Below are 18,211 nucleotides of genomic sequence, written 5' to 3' on the forward strand. Positions count from 1 at the left end.
CTAGATAGCATATTCAAAAGCAGAGACATTACTTTGCTGACTAAGGTCCGTCTAGTCAAGGCTATGGTTTTTCCAGTGGTCATGTATGGATGTGAGAGTTGGACTGTGAAGAAGGCTGAGCGCCAAAGAATTGATGTTTTTGAACTGTGGTGTTGGAGAAGACTCTTGAGAGTCCCTTGGACTGCAAAGAGATCCAACCAGTCCATTCTGAAGGAGATCAACCCTGGGATTTCTTTGGAAGGAATGATGCTAAAGGTAAAACTGCAGTACTTTGGCCACCTGATGCAAAGAGTTGACTCATTGGAAAAGACTCTGATGCTGGGAGGGATTGGGGGCAGGAGGAGAAGGGGACGACCGAGGATGAGATGGCTGGATGGAATCACTGACTTGATGGACGTGAGTCTGAGCGAACTCCAGGAGTTGGTGATGGACAGGGAGGCCTGGTGTGCTGCGATTCATGGGGTCGCAAAGAGTTGGACACGACTGAGCGACTGAACTGAACTGAATTGATGAAATGTAAAATATAGAGGCAGCATAGCAGAAGGGCATAGGTTTCGGACTTGATAGAAACAGGGTTGAATCTTGCCCCTGCGATTTACTAGTTGAACGACTTTGGGAAAGTTTCTTACCTTCACTAAAACTGTTTAGTCATCTGCTGTTTGTTGTTCAGTCGCTCAGTCATGTCTACCACTTTTACAACCCTGCAGACAGTAGCCCACCAGGCTCCTCTGTCCACGGGATTCCCCAGGCAAGAATACTGGAGTGGGTCACCATTTCTTTTTCCAGGGGATCTTCCCAACGCAGGGATCCAACCCACGTCTCTTGGATTGCAGGCAGATTCTTCACTGCTGAGCCACATTTACAGAAAGTCTCATTAAATGAGATTAATAGCTCTTACGCCATTGGGTTGTTGACAGGATCAATAGGTAAAGTGTTAGATATAAAATATGTGTCAGTAAATTTTAGGGTTTTTCTGTTTGCCTGAAAATGTTCCTTGAGGGCTCAGGATTTAAATATATATCACCTTTCCAGTCTGGGAATCTGTCTTTGATTTAGGTAAGTATGGAAGTGTTTTAATAGAGCCTAGTTAGGAATTGATTCCTTAACTTGTGATACTTTCCGTCTATTAGATTTAGGTGAGGTTTTCATACATTTGTTTCTTCTTAGTCGAAAGGATTACATTTTTAGTAATCCATATTGAATTTATTCCTCGGAGCTTAGTTTGGGAATATGTTCCTTATTCTCATCTTCCTCAAAGAAAGCAGAAATCCGAGAAAGTTAATTAAGTTTTAGACAATTTAACAACAAGATGATCATCGTTGTTGACAAATAACTTGAAATTCGATGTTCTTAGAAATGGAGCATTGATACAACTGCCTGATACAATTATGATTATTATATCTATCAATTTTCTTGGGATGCTTCTTTAGATAAAAAGACTAAAATCAATTCATGTGTGTATTTCAAGATGTTTGTCATTCAGTTAATGTACATAATACTCCTCTGAAACTCATGGACCAGAAACATTAATTAACTTATTTTACAAGTGAATAAACTGCAGCCTAAAATGGTTGAGTTGCTTAAGGCATCTAGACAAGTCTCGGGAAGTTAACAGCAGCTCAAGCTCCAAGCCTTGTTTAATTAATATTGCATCCAGGAAATGAGTTCTTCTTAAAAGCAGAAATCTTTTACCATTCTAGCACATCCCCAGAGAAGCCCTTAAGGGTGTTTGTTTTGTCTTTGTGTTTCTCGCTAGGTTCTTATTTATTTATATGAAAAATGCTTGAAATCTTACGTACGCTTCAACCAATCTTATGCTTCCTTCTCTTCAATGCTAATAACTTTACCTTCTGTGTGTTTCTCACTCTTGGTAGGTTTCTTTTCAAGCTATTGTCTTGAGTTTTGCTTCCCAGCATTCTTTTCTTTTTTTTACCTTATCTTAGTATTTAACTATTATGCTGATAGTATGAGATTCCATTCATTAGATTTCTTGCTATTGTCTCTTGACTTTATACATTTGCTATACAGCCTCATTGATTTTCTTACTCTTTGCAACCTCATGGATTGTTGCCTGCCAGGCTCCTCTGTCCATGAACTTCTCCAGGCCAGAATACTGGAGTGGGTAGCCTGTCCCTTCTCCAGGCAATCTTTCCAACCCAGAGATCGAACCCAGGTCTCTGGCATTGCAGGCAGATTCTTTATCGTCTGAGCCACCAGGGAAGCCCTGTGTATCTTAAGAAATGTAATTTTAAAAATTCTATTCACTCTAGGTTTGTGTACTTCCCCAACAAAGTGCGAAAGCCTCCTAAATATCTGATTCCTTTTCCCTCCATCCAGAGATGCTGTCTTAGTTCATTCTTACTGGATCCACTGGACCACCAAGAGGCGAGTATCCTTTTGCCCATTAAAAAAAAAATATTTGGCTGTTTTGTTTCTTAGTTGCATTATGTGAGATCTCTATTGGGTCATGTGGGATCTTTCATTGCAGCTCATGGACTCTCTAGTTGTGTCCTGCAGGGTCCAGAGTGTGCAGGTTCAGCAGCTGTGACATGTGGGATCTTAGTTCCCCAACCAGGGATTGAACCCACGTCCCCTGCATTGCAAAGCTGATTCCTATTTTTTATAGAAATTAAAAAAAATTTTATTTTTATTTTTGGCTGTCCTCGGTCTTTGTTGCCGCCCAGGCTTTTCTCTAGTTGTGGCAAGCGAGGGCTACTCTCTAGTTGCATTGTGCAGGTTTCTCACTGCAGTGGGTTCTCCTGTTGCAGAGCATGGGCTCTAGGGCATTTAGGCTTCAGTATAGCAGCTCCCAGGCTCTGGAGCACAGGCTCATTAGTTGTGGCGCACAGGCTTCATTGCTCCAAGGCATGTGGGATCCTCCTGACCCATGACCCATGGATCAAACACATGTCCTCTGCATTGGCGGGCGGATTCTTTACCACTGAGTCACCAGGGAAGCCTCAAGGTGGATTTTTAACCACTGGGCCACAAGGGAAGTCCCATTGCCTGTTGTTTTTAATCATAATGTCTACAGAATCATGTTTCTATAGTTTAATTCTGACCATATCTGTATGCTGCTTAAAAACTTTGAATGGCTCACCCTAAGATGGGATCTCCTTGGCATACCACGCCCCTTTTGATCTGGCATGCATTCACTTCGCCAGACGCATGCAGTCCCATTCTGGACTATAGTCACACTATAATATTACCCTCTATGCTTCTGCATATACAATAATCATCTCCAGACAAGTAAGTAAGACATTTAAAGATTAAATTAAATAATTCCACTTACAGACTATTAATACGTCTCCTCAGTATCTTATAGTTCTAATACTTGCCTCAAGCATTCATTTAAAAATGTGTTAAGCATATACATATCACACAGAAGATACTTTCCAATGTTAGACCATTTACATCTTTTTTTCTGCTGCATCAACTTAAAGATCCATAGTTTAACATCTAAAATCATAGCTGTGACAACAGTATTTAAACAACCATCCATTTTTTCTGTAATTTAAATCACATATCTATGGAAACCATCTATAATGTTTACTCTTGACCGTATTCCACTAACAACAGCTGAAGACTTTTTATTTTACAGATGAGGGGTGAATGATTTGAAACTAGGTTTACAGACTTGCCTGCCATGATCCAGTGTTGCTATCGCTCTTTCCGTCCTGTCAGGCCCTTTTGGAATGGGCATTCTCCCATTCACCCAGGGCCACAGCATTAGAGGGTCACGCTTCTGAGAAGCAGCTGAATGAACATTAGGCAGATAGGATTCAGAATTTGGCGACCAGTTTCTTAAGAACAGGCACAGCATAAAGTGAGATTCAATTAAGGGTTATGTTTATAATTATGTGTCATATTACTAATAAACTAATTTTTTTTCATGAATGATTATTGACTCTTATGTAATGCTCTATTTGCTACTGTTACTATAATAAACCAATAGATATATTTAAGCACATATAAAACAATCACATAAATTACAGCTTGCAGCTATTTTAAAATACTTTAATCTCAGAAAATCTGCACAGCCTGCTGGAAACATCCATCAATTGTTACTCAAAGATGCTAGAAGTTTATAGTGATTTCTTTTTAGATGACTAGCATGATAAGTGTTTAATAGGTTAGCATTAAATAATAAATTATTGGAAATGAACAAGATATTACTGGAAATCCAGCATTTATTCTGAAATTTAATATTATACCAGGTCCCAAATATTAAACTTATTAATATCAATAGTAAAGTTCTAAACTCTCATTTTTTTTATTTTAGCATTTTGTTTGGTTATTGGCCTATAATTTTCTTTTAAAAGTTTGAGTCGGCTACCACTGCAAATTTTTCATAAGCAAGTGATGACAAAAAGTATATTAGATAAATCCCTTTCAAAAGATAGATCTCCAAAAGGTTCTGCAACTCCAAACTGTGGATTAGTTTAGTATAAAAAAGCAACTTATATGCAATACTAAATATAAATTACTAGAATTAGTAAGTGTTCAAGTTTTGATGTTTCATTGTATTCTTGTTTTTAAAGAAAGTTTTGCTTTTCCAGATTTCAAAAGAAGTCGAGTCATTTTAGTAAAAAATGGAAAATCCAGAAAAGCACAGAAAAAACAATAAATTACCAGTAATTGTTCTACCACAGAAATAACCTCAATTTATATTTTAGAGTTTACCTTTCTAGTTTTGCTTTTTCCTAGCAACTGCAATTTTTTATTTTAGTCTTTGTGCTAGTCTCCTCAGATACAGGAATCTTACAGAACAGAGATCTAAGAAATGAGATCTCTACCTACCCTTCCCCCCTCTTTCATGATAGAAACTACTTCTGATCTTTTTTTTTGGTCATATCTGGACTTGGTATACAGAGTTGATGACTAAAGGATACAAGTTTATAGACAGAATCAAAGAAACCAGGGGAAACCTTTTTTCCAGATAAATATTTTAATATAATTATCACACAAAGTTGAAAAAATATATATATATATACACACACACATACAACTATTTACAAAAATGCAAGCACATGTACAAACACTAGAAAGGAACACACAGGAAATAATATGTGTTAGGATACTGAAATTCTGTTTCTTTTAAATTATTTTGTAATTATTTTACAGCAAGGCAGGACTATTTTAGTTTCAGAGAATCTTGTATAAATGTATTTGTTCAAGAGCTTCTCTGTCAATATCCTTTTCTGGGAATACATCATAGTTCAGAGGTATCTCTTCAACCCAAGGAGATAACTGTATATTAACCTGAGGGGAAAAAAAAGTTGTTCACATTATAAACACATATGAAAATAACAGAATGAACCTACTGTTTTCAATTTCAAGAAATCGGATTTATATTACAATGAGAGGGACTAAGTTTTACACGGTGCCACATGAACAATTCTTTGTTATAGTAAATGGCAGGCCTGTAGATTCAGGGACTTAACTAATTTACCTTGATTTGGGAACTTGAAGGGATAAAGAACATATAGAATAGAGTAATTATTTTAATGTAACTAGTTTAACAAACTAGCTTAAACAATAAAAGATTAAAACAACAGTGGGAGTACACAGAGAAACTTCATATATACACAGTGATGGTGCTAACAAGTTGCATGAAAAGAGCCAATCTCCCTCTATAACCTTCATCAGGCTCTTCTCGTCACACTGCAAACTTGGGTCTCCAAGACACAGAAATTCTGGAGCCACCAATGGATATACCTACTTAAAGAAGTTTCATTAAATTGGAAAGCAATAATGTTATTCAAGAATTCGTATGAAAGGACTCTTTCAAAAACATTTACTTCGGTAAGTGAAAATCACTGAATTACTTCAATACATATAACATAAATTGGAGAGCATGTATTTTAAAGGTGTGTTTTTATGAGTATGGAAAAGTATAGCAGAATCACACCACTCATGGGGCAGGGACCTCAAGGGGAGGGAGCTGGGGAGATTACCATCATGTCTTCATGTATCTTTGGATTGTTTCTCCTGTTATGATAAACATGACTGTAACTTAGATGACTGACAACAATTTTTAAAGAAGGTATTATTCATGATTGTTTAGTTTCTTAAAGGAAGAAATAAGATACTTAAATTTGGCAGTGGGTTATATGAAACAAAAGCATTATGAAAGAAAATAATATGATTTTGTATTAAATGCTACAGTATCTCATTGAGGGGTCTCAAAGAGCTTTATACATATTAATTAACCTTTACAAAAGAGTCAATTTATTGGGATGAATCTTATTATTAAGTATCAACCTTATTTTGTACAGAGAATCTGAGGAATATAGAAGCAGTTTGAGCAAGATTCCAAACTGACCTAGAAGCTAAACTGTGTTCAGGATGTGGCCTCCAGCCCACTTACTGGAGAAAAAGTTATGATGTGGGTGTTTTTAAGCCTCTTACAAATATTTAATAGCATTTGTTAACCTAAAACTATAACTCCACAGTTAGAAAAATTGGGTGGAGAAGCAAAGGAATATAGATCAGGATCCGAATGACGCTATCAGAGCTCTGGAGGAACATGAACAAACCACAAAACAGTTCTTAAGCCATAGGTTTTGCTACTCTTCCTAGTGTTGTCACTATGTTCAGAGTGAACATTTCTAGAATAGTGTGACAGCTATCAGAAAAAAGCAGGAGAAAAGTTTTGACAATAAAAATGCTGGGAAAGAAGCTTACATACCTGAAGACCTGAGAGAGAATCTTCCAGACCTGGCACTGTCACTAATAACGACCCTTGTTTCCTTACATTATGGCAGATATATTCCCAGGCTCTATAACACATTAAAAACTTCTATGTTAGGTTTTACCAGATACTGGATATTTTTTTTTTGAATGAGGATGACAAAAAGAATATGCAGCATAGGTGGTATCTAGAAATCCATATGGGCAAAAACTTAAGCCTGCAGAAACTGACCTGCAGCAACATACTAGTAATTGGCAAATTCAGTTCCTGAAGGGATACTGGCAAAATCGTGGAGTTACAATACTGAGAGAGATTTAACAAGATGGGGGATTAGGGTTAATACAAGCAATTGTGAATAAGACCACAAAAAAGTTTTCAGAACTGATACAGATGTCAAAGCTGGATCATGGTTAAAGCCCCTTCAATTCTTTATGATCTGTCAACCTTCTACAGAATGGAACAGAGCTGAGGGGAGTGGGTGGGAAAGAGTCATGGAGAAAAGCCACAGAAGCCAAAAACAAGCAAAGGCTAATAATAAGAATATAATATATAGATCTTTTAAAATAACATTAGGAGTGAAATCATACTTTATTTGGCTGTCAGAAATAGTCAGTGGAAAGCCTTGTGGACAATATGATACCTGAAAAGTTCAGTGTGATCAGCTAGGTTTAAAGCACACAGGCAGGCCATGTGTATGTGTCAGAGGGCAGTATCTGACCAGTTTTGATTAGCAGACACAAATGGGATTACTACAGTGCATGAGTCTTGATAGCACACCCCACTGGGGAGCAGGGGTCAAGCAAAGCAAGGAAGTACACCCTTTGCAGTGAGGCAGGTGGGCAGCAGTGTTGTTTGCATTTACTTTAGTTATAGCAATGGCTATTGGGTTTAGTACATTCTGGAGCTTATTAGGCAAAATGATAATAAATGTTCTTTTCCTCAGGTTAGATCTAAAACCAACTAGCAATGTTTGATAATAATTATTGCTGTGCTTGGGCTAGAGGTGTCTGTTGTTTTAATGCAGTTCCCTAAAAATGATGTTTTTTCAAGTCTGTTTAGTAAGACTGAAGAAGCTGATTATATTAGCATGATTTGGCATGGCTCTAAAAACAGCACTTGCTGCTTCTGAGAAGTTGTCATTGCAGTAGTTTATAGATTTTACTTACTGAAAAAATACATAGAGGTACCTTTTAAACTAAGACTTACTCTACTTATTACAATATATAATAATATAGGTAAATGATCAGTTCTGTCAGAATGACTCTAATATCAGGATGCTTTATCTCCTAAACTTTCTCCTGTGTATTGTCATTCATGAAGATAATTAATTATATTTAAAATTCATTGCACTTGACTAATTTGGAGAAGTGACTGAACATACGGGGTCAATACCTATTTGGTGAGTCATGCAGAGTTTGCAAATGAATTTTCCAAGATCGCACAAGCATGCAGCAGTTCCAGTATCAAGTCGACCAGTAATATATGTCATTTTTCAGCGTTTAAAATCTTTCTTTATGAATCTTCCAAGAGTTTAAGGTACTTTTCTAACTTTTTATAACATTGGTATTATTTCTTTATCTAATCATTATGCAATGTTTTGACTACTGGTCATGAACTTAAAAAAGGTAAAAAGCTACACAAACTTTGTCCACTGGAAATTAAGTTTAAAGAGTGCAATATGATTAAAAAAACTTTGTTCATGTTGTGTTTCTGGTCTTTACCCTGTGAACAAAAAATCATCACCTATTCTGTCTGCACTTTGATGATATGATTGGTTTTCTGTTGAACAAGTTTCTTTATAAACAATTTACATTGCTAATTTTGTACTGATCTTAACCTAGAAGCAATAGATGTATATGTGTGTGTGTGTGTGTGTGTGTGTGTGAGAGAGAGAGAGAGAGAGACGGTAAAGGGACAGCAGACAGAGGTTTAGTCATTCAAGATTCTACTTCATATTAACTGTTTATGGTCTATAATTATATACCTTTTTATTTCTAAGCAGCAGAAATCTCCCTGATGCACTAATTCAAACACGAATGTAATGCCCTTTCATACATATGGAAAGGTGCTTTCCTATATCTAGAGTTACGTATGTCATGATAAATAAGTTAGTAAGCCTAACTGACTAGAAAATCAGTGTCTTGGACTGTAAGAATTTTCTAATTAGAGGAGCCTATAAGTCCTGATGAGAAGTCAGAAAAGTCACAGGGAACTCCCCGTGGTCTAGTGGTTAGGACTCCATGCTTTCACTGCCTAGAGCATGGGTAAGATCCCTGCCTGGGGAACTAAGATCCCATAGGCAATGTAGTATGGTCAAAACTTTAAAAAAAAAGAAACAAACAAAAAAAACTGATCACAGATTTGCTAATTTTTCTATTGCTTAAATAGTGGAATAAAGTCTAGGAACCGACTATTACTATCTTAAGAAATTTAAAAAATTTGGTAATTAGTCATTGTTTTTTAGGTGAATATTCTTATATTTTGTTCTATAGTCATTTATGGGCAGCAGTTAATTCCTATCATTCTGTGATAGGATAGCAAAGGATGTGTTTTTTCAAAGAAAAGAAAACTGAGGCAGAAAAAAATTTTAAGACCCCCTGGGAACTGACAACTTCTTGCATCCTTGACTGCAAAGCAAAAGCTTGGGTCATGACACCAGTTTCTTTTTTTTTAATTAATTAATTTATTTTAATTGGAGGCTAATTACTTTATAATATTGTAGTGGTTTTTACCATACATTGCATGACATCATTTTCTATCTCCTCAAAATCAAATGTAATATTTTACAAGGTTAGACAATCAAAGTTTATTTTTATTTTCACTTAGACATAACACATTTTCTTTAATATAATCTTCTGAGAGTTGAGGTCATTTCTAAAAAGTTTAATATCACTCCAGGGCCCCAAGTTCAATCTGCGGTAGGGGAATGAAGATCCTACAAGCCTGGCCATGCCAAAATAAATAAATAAATAACGTACCTGGCCTGTTCTGCCTTATCAAGAAAATATTCAAAGACATTATTCATTATAATAACATCAGCATTCTGCAGAAGTGAACCTTGTGTACAAATGTCTGCATGAAGCACCTAAAGAATGAATTCATGTAAGAGAACAAGGACACCATATCACATAACCACTTAAGAAATAGCTGTTCATTCAATGACATTGTGAGACAGGTGGTAAGGGAGATTCACACTTCTTAAAATGAGAGTACAGTATATTTAATACTACTGCCTATGGAAGATACTTAATGTCTAATAAAAACCATAAACTTGTGAAAACTTTATTTTTTAGATAGACTTGTTTATATAGTCATAATTACACTCTCTTCACTCCCAATTCAGAGCTGTTTCTACTGTATCCATAGCTATGAGTCAAAGGACCTAGGTTCAAATTCTGGCTGCATTATCAACTAGGTTTATACATTCGAGTAGTCAAGTGTCTTCATAAATAAAATGGAGTAATATCTGTCCTGATTGATAGAATCAAATGGGACTAAGTTTAAAAAGTAAATTTGTAAAATGTTAATACAAATATGTTAACTGGCCTTGTCTGACTCTTCATGCAAAATTTACTTGAATATATTATCTATCCAAGAAAGCAAACAAAACAATTGATTAGAAAATTATATACTTCAAAAAATTACCTTAGACTATAATCAATAAGTCTTGTAGAACACACGCAAGATAACAAGAAGAAATATTTATTTGCTCAAGAGCAAAGCAAATTAACTTTTATTTTAAAAGAAGAGAAAAAGTTTTTTGTATTATGTTTTTTTTCCCAAAAAAACACTTAGTCTTACAAATAAATAATATTCAGAGGTGTTTTTCAGAATGTTTAAATCTTGATTTCTAATTAAATTGATATTCCTGTTATATATGTGATTTATTATGTAACAGCAGTGTGTTTTTGTTCACTAAATATGGAATAGTGAGAAAAATCTATAAATTTAATATTGGACAGTGAATTCTCTTTGATCACTTGCCTCTCAATTTATAAGATGAGAGAGAGAAAAAAAGGCAGGATGAAAGGAGGAAGAGAATGAAAAGTTTTCCTTCTATAAAAAGGGGAAGGCTAGATTCTGAATCTTACTAAGATATGTCTTTGAATATTAGATTGAACTGAACACCAGAGATCCTTAGATATTCAGTACTTCTGTGCACTGCCATTAGAAGTATAGGATCACTAGTGAAATGATAAGGATCATGGCATTAACCAAAAAACTTCCTTTCCCCTTTCCAGTTATTTTTCCCCTTACCTATAACAAACAGAAAATTTCTGTCATAGCCCAACTTAGGGCATCCTTCTCCCAGGAACTGCTACTCTGTGGCACCCACAATTCCTCTTGCAAGTTTATAAAAGAAGATAAAGAACTGCGAGCATTTTACTTAATCTTTTTGCTTACTTGCAACATTCAGGGTTTAATTAAATACACATCTGACAACATGAAGATATTTAAAATTGTTGCTAACGAAACTATACATGAAGAAAACTATATATATATAAAACTACATGAAGAAAACTAAGAAAAAAATTCTACTTTCTAATAAAGTTGGGGAGGAAGAGAAAAGTATGAGTGGAACATAATGATAATAATTCATCTTCATTGTAGTTATAAAATATTAACTCAATCTATTTCCATACAACAGCAATGAAGGATAGATTCAAAAATTTTCCAACTCCAATGCAGAAGAAACTTGGCTAAATTTGCTACACAATGGATAACAGAGTTAATATTTTAAAAAGTACCTTTATTCTGTCAGTGAACTGATACTTTTTTATGACCATTTCCTGCAACTGGCAAAAGTCTCCATTCAGTTCTACTCCATACAGTTGTGATGCTGAACTGTAAAGATAACCCTAAAATATGAAGACACATGATACAAAAGAATTAACTTTTAGTTGTGGGTTTCTTTCTACTTGAAATTTTAAAAGTCAAACTTTTAAAACAGAATTCAATAAACTAAAAATAAAAGTAAAGATAAATAACATTATATAATTTATATAAAATAACTTTAAGAACTTAGACTCTTACTCATCAAGACCTCAAGTGTAGTTTATTAATATCCGTTATTTAAAAGTAATTTTATCTTATTTATCAAATATTACTATTTTAAGCCCTCCCTTTATGTATATTTGTAGAATACATTTTTTCCAAATAAAGGCTAAACTTCCTAAAAGGATAAAAATTAATTATGTTTTTAAGGATTGATTTCTTATTTTCTCGATAAAGCTGCATTCAACAGAGTTGGAAATAAGGAAAGTGATCGCAAATAGATTCTTTCTTTAATACCCTATTTCTGTAATTTCTTGGAATGGTACATCAGGGGAAAATAAGAAAGGTGTTAACCTATCGGAAATATGATGGACACTCAGCACAGTCTGACATAAGATGTGGGTGGCTGGAGGTATGTCCTGTTTAGCTTATGGAAGCCAGCCTGCTGTTTGGTAAATCCATCAAAGATAACTGGCCATGAGTTAACAAGGATCATCAAAAACAGACTACGTATTATTACCTATCTATTTTTGGTTGTAATAACAAAAGCAATCTGGAAGGAGAGGTCAAATCATATTTTGAAGACCATTTTACATCAACTAACACCTATGTGTAAACTCAATTTATATTTATAGCTCACCATAGATATTTAGAATATGTTCAACAAAGCTTATACACATACTCAAAAAAAAAAATATTGTTGACTGAATCAGGGACCTCTATAGAGAAAAATGACCATATGTTTAAACCCACTGATACTACCAAACACTTGCACAGTCACAATTATTTAGCTATATTTGTTTCCAACAAATAAAAAAATAAACAAAAGTGGACAAAATATGGTAAACGATCATAATTTCTAATGTTTGCCAAGCAAAATCAGCAGATAAACTGTACTTTCTATTATGGCTGTCTTTTCTAAGTGTAGGATAAAGGCAATGCTGAAAAATAAATGAAGCATGAAAGGGTTAACTGTTTCTGTTTAGAGCAGGCAGTGATGCTGGGAACGGACAGAGCCTGTTCTTGGCATGAACTTCTACTGCTGCTGGCCACATGTTTTAACACGTCTGCTAATGACAACCAGAAACCACATTTCAGTTTTTCTGATAAAACCATTTAAGAACATTAAAAATATGCATGATTTGAATTTTTTTTTAAGAGTCACATTGAGCTGATATCTCAAGACACAAAAATCTACGTTCAGACTTTGGATCATTGAAAACCACGGTGTGTCCTGGGTCCAAGATGATATCATTTGCCTTGCTCGCTTACAGGTGAGGATATTGGTGCCAGGGGTATGGAGTGTTTTGCTCATGGCTGTAAGCAATTCCCTAGTTGAGCAAATCTGTCAGTTTTATAAGAGCTCTTATCAAAGCTCAGTGTGCTATACTATTTTACGACAGTACAGAAAATGGAGTTAGAAGCACGGTAAGTGAGTGACAGAATACCAAAGCGTTATGAGGGCCATCTGTTCCTGTTTTGCTGAAACTCCTTCACTTGTGTGACAGAGACAAACCAGAAAAGGATATCAGAGAGCTGGCCTTTGAAAAGTCCAAATTCAATACACTATTTTAACCATATTACTCTATTACTCTAATAAATAAAGCCAAGCTGTCACCTTAGATGGTGGCAGGCAAAACTGTTGCTAGTAGAAGAATGTATTTCCAAACGTTGACTATGTCCACAAGTTGGACTTTACCCCATAAAGGACGGTGCCAAGCCTGGAGCCAACGTCAACCAAGACCTTTCCCGACAGATCAGGGAGTACGTGATGATAAATGAATTTCAATTCCATGAGAGAGAAGGAATGAGAAATAAACCCTGGAGAATGAGAACAAATATTAAATTTTGCTTGAGGATTAACAATTCCATTCATTACTTCTAATTCTTCCACCTATAAAGTATATTTCATGCTTTTCTTAATCGATGAAAGCCATTCAGAGGTCATTTAGAAAACAGTAGTGTGGCAACTTTGCACTCATTCACTCTGAGCTGTGAGACACAAGAACAAATACGCACTCTCTGACATTTAGGCCTCTAGAAAACGGTTACTCAGCTGGCTGTCCCTACGCCCATGCTTCTCATCTCTTTCTCTTCCACCCTCTAGGGCGTCCTAGGCCTTTCCCTTCCTCGTCTCCCAATGAACTGCTTTTCCCTGAGACTGGTTCCTAACTCCCATAGCACCCGTTTTCCTCATTCTACCCCAGAGCCATCACAGAGCGGCCGCCTCTCGCTGCATAGACTGTAAACTACCAAATTAATGACTGTCTCTGGAGTGGAACAATGTGGCACCCTGGCCAACCTCAAGTGTGGTCTGGAGAGCCGGAGATGGGTGGTATGGGAGGAAGTTAAGACACTCCTAAATTGTTATTTCCTTTAGTTTAATTGCTATAATTTCTAGCCTCCTAGCCCATTTTCTTACTCCATTATTTCTGTAATGAAATACTTGGGAGAGCCTGAGTCTGTTTTTTCTGATATGGAGGTAACCCGAAGATTTTCTTTACTGTGTGCTAGTACATAATCTAATGGTCAGGAAACTTTGATCATAACTAATGAATGGTGGCAAATAAAATGGAAGCAAGCAGGCTAATCCCTGGAAGAAAAAAAAGGGTGACTAGGCCTCAGAAGTAACACTGGAGATGGTGGGGTACAAGGGCATTGAGCACCACAGTCCTTATCTCCCCTCGTCCTCAATGCCCTCTTTGCCACATTAGTGCTCCTGCCCTAGGCTACAGTCATCATTAGTGTCTTAAAGCTGACAAGCTCCTTTCATATACGGAAGAAGAGCCCCACATGGTGACAGCTTTCTCACAGTCACTCTAGTTATCTGGGCTGGTCTGGGCACCCAGTCACTATTTATAATCTGATTTTTATGCAAAAATGCATCCTAATCTCCAAATTTTTCTTTGTCGAACATAGCTCTTCTATAAATTTCTGTATATCAGATCTGATATGGTATTATAGTTAGAATTCACTTTTTAATTTTCCCTCTATTGTTCTTGTCTAAGTCTTTTTCTACTCTCTGAACTTCACTACTTCAAATGGCGATTACGAGCACTATTTAAAAATAGAATCTTAAAGCAGTAAACCAGGGTACTTTAATCCCCAACTATAATACAGGCACTATAAATTTGTATTAGTCACATTTTACAAATTTGGTAGCAGTGAACTTTTGAGAATAATATTATCCAACCTAGATAGCATATTGAAAAGCAGAGACAGTACTTTGCCGACTAAGGTCCGTCTAGTCAAGGCTATGGTTTTCCCTGTGGTCATGTATGGATGTGAGAGTTGGACTGTGAAGAAGGCTGAGCGCTGAAGAATTGATGCTTTTGAACTGTGGTGTTGGAGAAGACTCTTGAGAGTCCCTTGGACTGCAAGAAGATCCAACCAGTCCACTCTGAAGGAGATCAGCCCTGGGATTTCTTTGGAAGGAATGATGCTAAAGCTGAAACTCCAGTACTTTGGCCACCTCATGTGAAGAGTTGACTCATTGGAAAAGACTCTGACGCTGGGAGGGAGTGGGGGCAGGAGGAGACAGAGGGTGAGATGGCTGGATGGCATCACTGACTCGATGGACGTGGGTCTGAGTGAACTCTGGGAGTTGGTGATGGACGGGGAGGCCTGGCGTGCTGCGATTCATGGGGTCGCAAAGAGTCGGACACAACTGAGACTGAACTGAACTAAAGATCAGTAACATGAGCCCATTACTACTCACCCACTCTAAGCAATGCCTCAAAATCTAGGTTAGCACGGAGACTGAAATATCATGTTTAAAGTAATACCCTAGACAATCAAATCCAGTTTGAACAAAAGATATAGTAACAGAAGAGTTTACATCTTAGCGGCATGGAGTCAGTCTAGTTTCCCGTATGAAACACAGGTGTTGCATCTGAGGGACAGACATGCAGGAGACTATTACTAGAGCTGTCCTGTGTTACAGACAGGAGATGCCCCATGAGGTCAAATCACGGCCTGCATAAACTCTCAAGATTATCCATCTCTGTCTTCTAAGTTCATGCCCATCCAACAATATCGGATTACTATCTGACTTCACAAGTAGATAGTTCTTCGGGGAGAAAGTTTCCAGCTCCCTTGGCAGTTATATTTCTCACTGTAAATAAATCACCTCTATGGATAAAGGTAAATCTCTTTTGAGTATATAAAGTATGAGTTAGTTTTCCTGTATTCAACCACTTCCAATTAGTTTCAGGACCTGAGAAGTCACCTCGTATTAAATATGTTCAGTAAAAAGCAGAAATAATACCACGGGGGACATGAAGTGGCCTAACCTCCCTGGACAATGTTTCTATTTAGTTTCTCTGATTTCAGTAATTGGTAATAGCTCGGCTGCAGGTTGGCCTTTTGCTTAAAAAAAAAAACCCCAAAACAGTGAATGCCTGGTCAAGAATCTGCATAGTCATGACATGTAAGGAAAAGTGCACACAAAGTTGTCAGGTTTGCAGGCTGGAGTGCCCACCTAGAGGTGCAGTCTGATGTGAGCCGCATGCCATACAGTAGTTTCTGCTCATTTTTCCTTCCTCACATAATGAATCAATAAAGTCTTCATCATAAAGGAATGCATCAACGTGAACTGTGGGTTCTGGCTGCTGCTGTATCTGACGGAGAGAAGAAAAACATCAAAAGAAACAGAGTACAAAGAAGTCTCTTTTTACTGCTAAATAAGGCAAAACATCAGTGGTTCATATGCTGAAATTCTGAGAGCAACAACAACCAGAAAGACAAGTTTCGCTTATGGAAGTCAGCAACTCGGCTCTGTTTTCATGCTATTTTTGAGACACTGGCAACTTGCTATTTGACCATGTCACGATGTAAAACATGGCTATGAGAAACAGATAAAAATTTTAGTTGAAAGGAGTATTCTGAGATCATTTTGTCCATCCTAAGTAGTATATTTTACAAATAAGGAAACATACCCAGAGAGATTTCTCCCAAGAAATGACACTAGTTAGTTCAGAGGGGGAGAAGAAACTAATACCAGGTCTTCTGAGTCCTACATGTCAGGGACTTACCCATCAAAATACTTGGCAAGTACTCTTTTCCCAGAAGCAAAGTTTTCAAATAATAAAAAATGTTTAGTAAAATTCCATGCTTACAAATAACAGAACTTAATGCTGGTAGTACATGATATAACAGCAAGCAGCTACAAAGATAAAAAATGTTTGATCCTTTCTACTTCAACGATAATAAATAATCAACAAAAGGGTGAACTTCACCCTTGATAAAAGATAGGGAAATGGAACAGGGCAGAGAAAACCAAGACAATTACATAGGCAAGGACAGATTACTGTTGTATTGTTGGGCCTTGATTTGGGGTGGGGTGGGGTCTGCTTGGCAAATAGGACACCTTCAAAAAATATCTTTTGAATGAATGGTACTAGGGAGCCAGAGGATTACCAACTCAAAAGAATTGGGGAAATGGATGAAGCACCAAATGAAAAAGAGAATTAAGGACTAATGATTGGACTGGAAAGGCTAATGGGTTAGAGAAGAAACCTCAAGTAGCACTAGGAATAAATTAATATAATATATTTACTTTTTGGAGGGCTAGATGTTCTGAGGAAAGCATGGTTTCTAGAGGTAAGTAATTCCGAAGGTCTTCTGCTATGTTTTTCAACATAATGTCATTATTGTCTTGAGTGAATTCATCAAAATCTCCTGTCCAAAAAAAAAAAAAAAAAAGGTATAGTTTTTATGGTTGCAGTCATACCTAGACTAAGTGATTACAATGGATGGTTATCTTCTTTCAGTTCAGTTCAGTTCAGTCGCTCAGTCGTGTCCGACTCTTTGCGACCCCATGAATCGCAGCACGCCAGGCCTCCCTGTCCATCACCAACTCCCAGAGTTCACTCAGACTCACATCCATTGAGTCAGTGATGCCATCCAGCCATCTCATCCTCTGTCGTCCCCTTCTCCTCCTGCCCCCAATCCCTCCTAGCATCAGTCTTTTCCAATGAGTCAACTCTTCGCATGAGGTGGCCAAAGTACTGGAGTTTCAGCTTTAGCATTGTCCCTTTCAAAGAAATCCCAGGGCTGATCTCCTGTCAGATAGCATCAATTTATAACAATAAATAAACATTCTAGGTCCAATGAAATATTCAAATTCTAACAAATGCTCCATGGAAAACATTGAGTTTTTTTCTTTTTCCAAGCTGCTTGAAAATATAAAACTTGACTATTTCAGCCTGTTACAGAACAACAAAGACGTTTAAAAAGTATGTAGTACTCTTACTACTTGAACTTACTAAGAAGTAGTCAAATATTCCTTTTGTGACCATGTAGACTTTATAAGTTTAGGAGGCATCGCACAGGGATAACTTTAATCTGAGTATCCCTGCCCCCAATAAAATGTACCCAAGACTTCAGATAATAAGCACAAACAGATGGCACCAACTATAGAATAAACTTTACAAGAATCATGTTGTTCTGCTGCATCTGAACAGCAGATAAAATGATCATTAAAACAGCACATTTCTGATGGCTCTGGCCTACTTTTGGATA

At 36.7% G+C, this 18,211-nt stretch overlaps 1 protein-coding gene across 5 annotated transcripts in view; it reads right to left on the reverse strand.

Moving 5' to 3' along the window:
* Nucleotides 1–4,929: 4,929 nt before the first annotated feature.
* Nucleotides 4,930–18,211, reverse strand: part of LOC138423146 (uncharacterized) — a 28,707-nt gene continuing 15,425 nt past the window's right edge. For 3 of the 5 annotated variants that reach the window (XM_069558745.1, XM_069558746.1, XM_069558747.1), the window contains 7 exons: nt 17,247–17,368; nt 16,170–16,308; nt 13,389–13,510; nt 11,443–11,553; nt 9,673–9,779; nt 6,692–6,782; nt 4,930–5,262 (listed from right to left, as the gene is read on the reverse strand). In XM_069558745.1, the coding sequence (XP_069414846.1) occupies nt 5,146–5,262; nt 6,692–6,782; nt 9,673–9,779; nt 11,443–11,553; nt 13,389–13,510; nt 16,170–16,308; nt 17,247–17,368 (809 nt within the window). In that variant the 3' untranslated portion in view covers nt 4,930–5,145. The remainder of the gene's footprint in view (nt 5,263–6,691; nt 6,783–9,672; nt 9,780–11,442; nt 11,554–13,388; nt 13,511–16,169; nt 16,309–17,246; nt 17,369–18,211) is intronic. The other 2 variants (XM_069558748.1, XM_069558744.1) reach the window with 1 other exon arrangement.

The sequence above is a fragment of the Ovis canadensis genome, chromosome 18 (genome assembly GCF_042477335.2).
Source record: "Ovis canadensis isolate MfBH-ARS-UI-01 breed Bighorn chromosome 18, ARS-UI_OviCan_v2, whole genome shotgun sequence".
Classification (NCBI taxonomy): domain Eukaryota; kingdom Metazoa; phylum Chordata; class Mammalia; order Artiodactyla; family Bovidae; genus Ovis; species Ovis canadensis.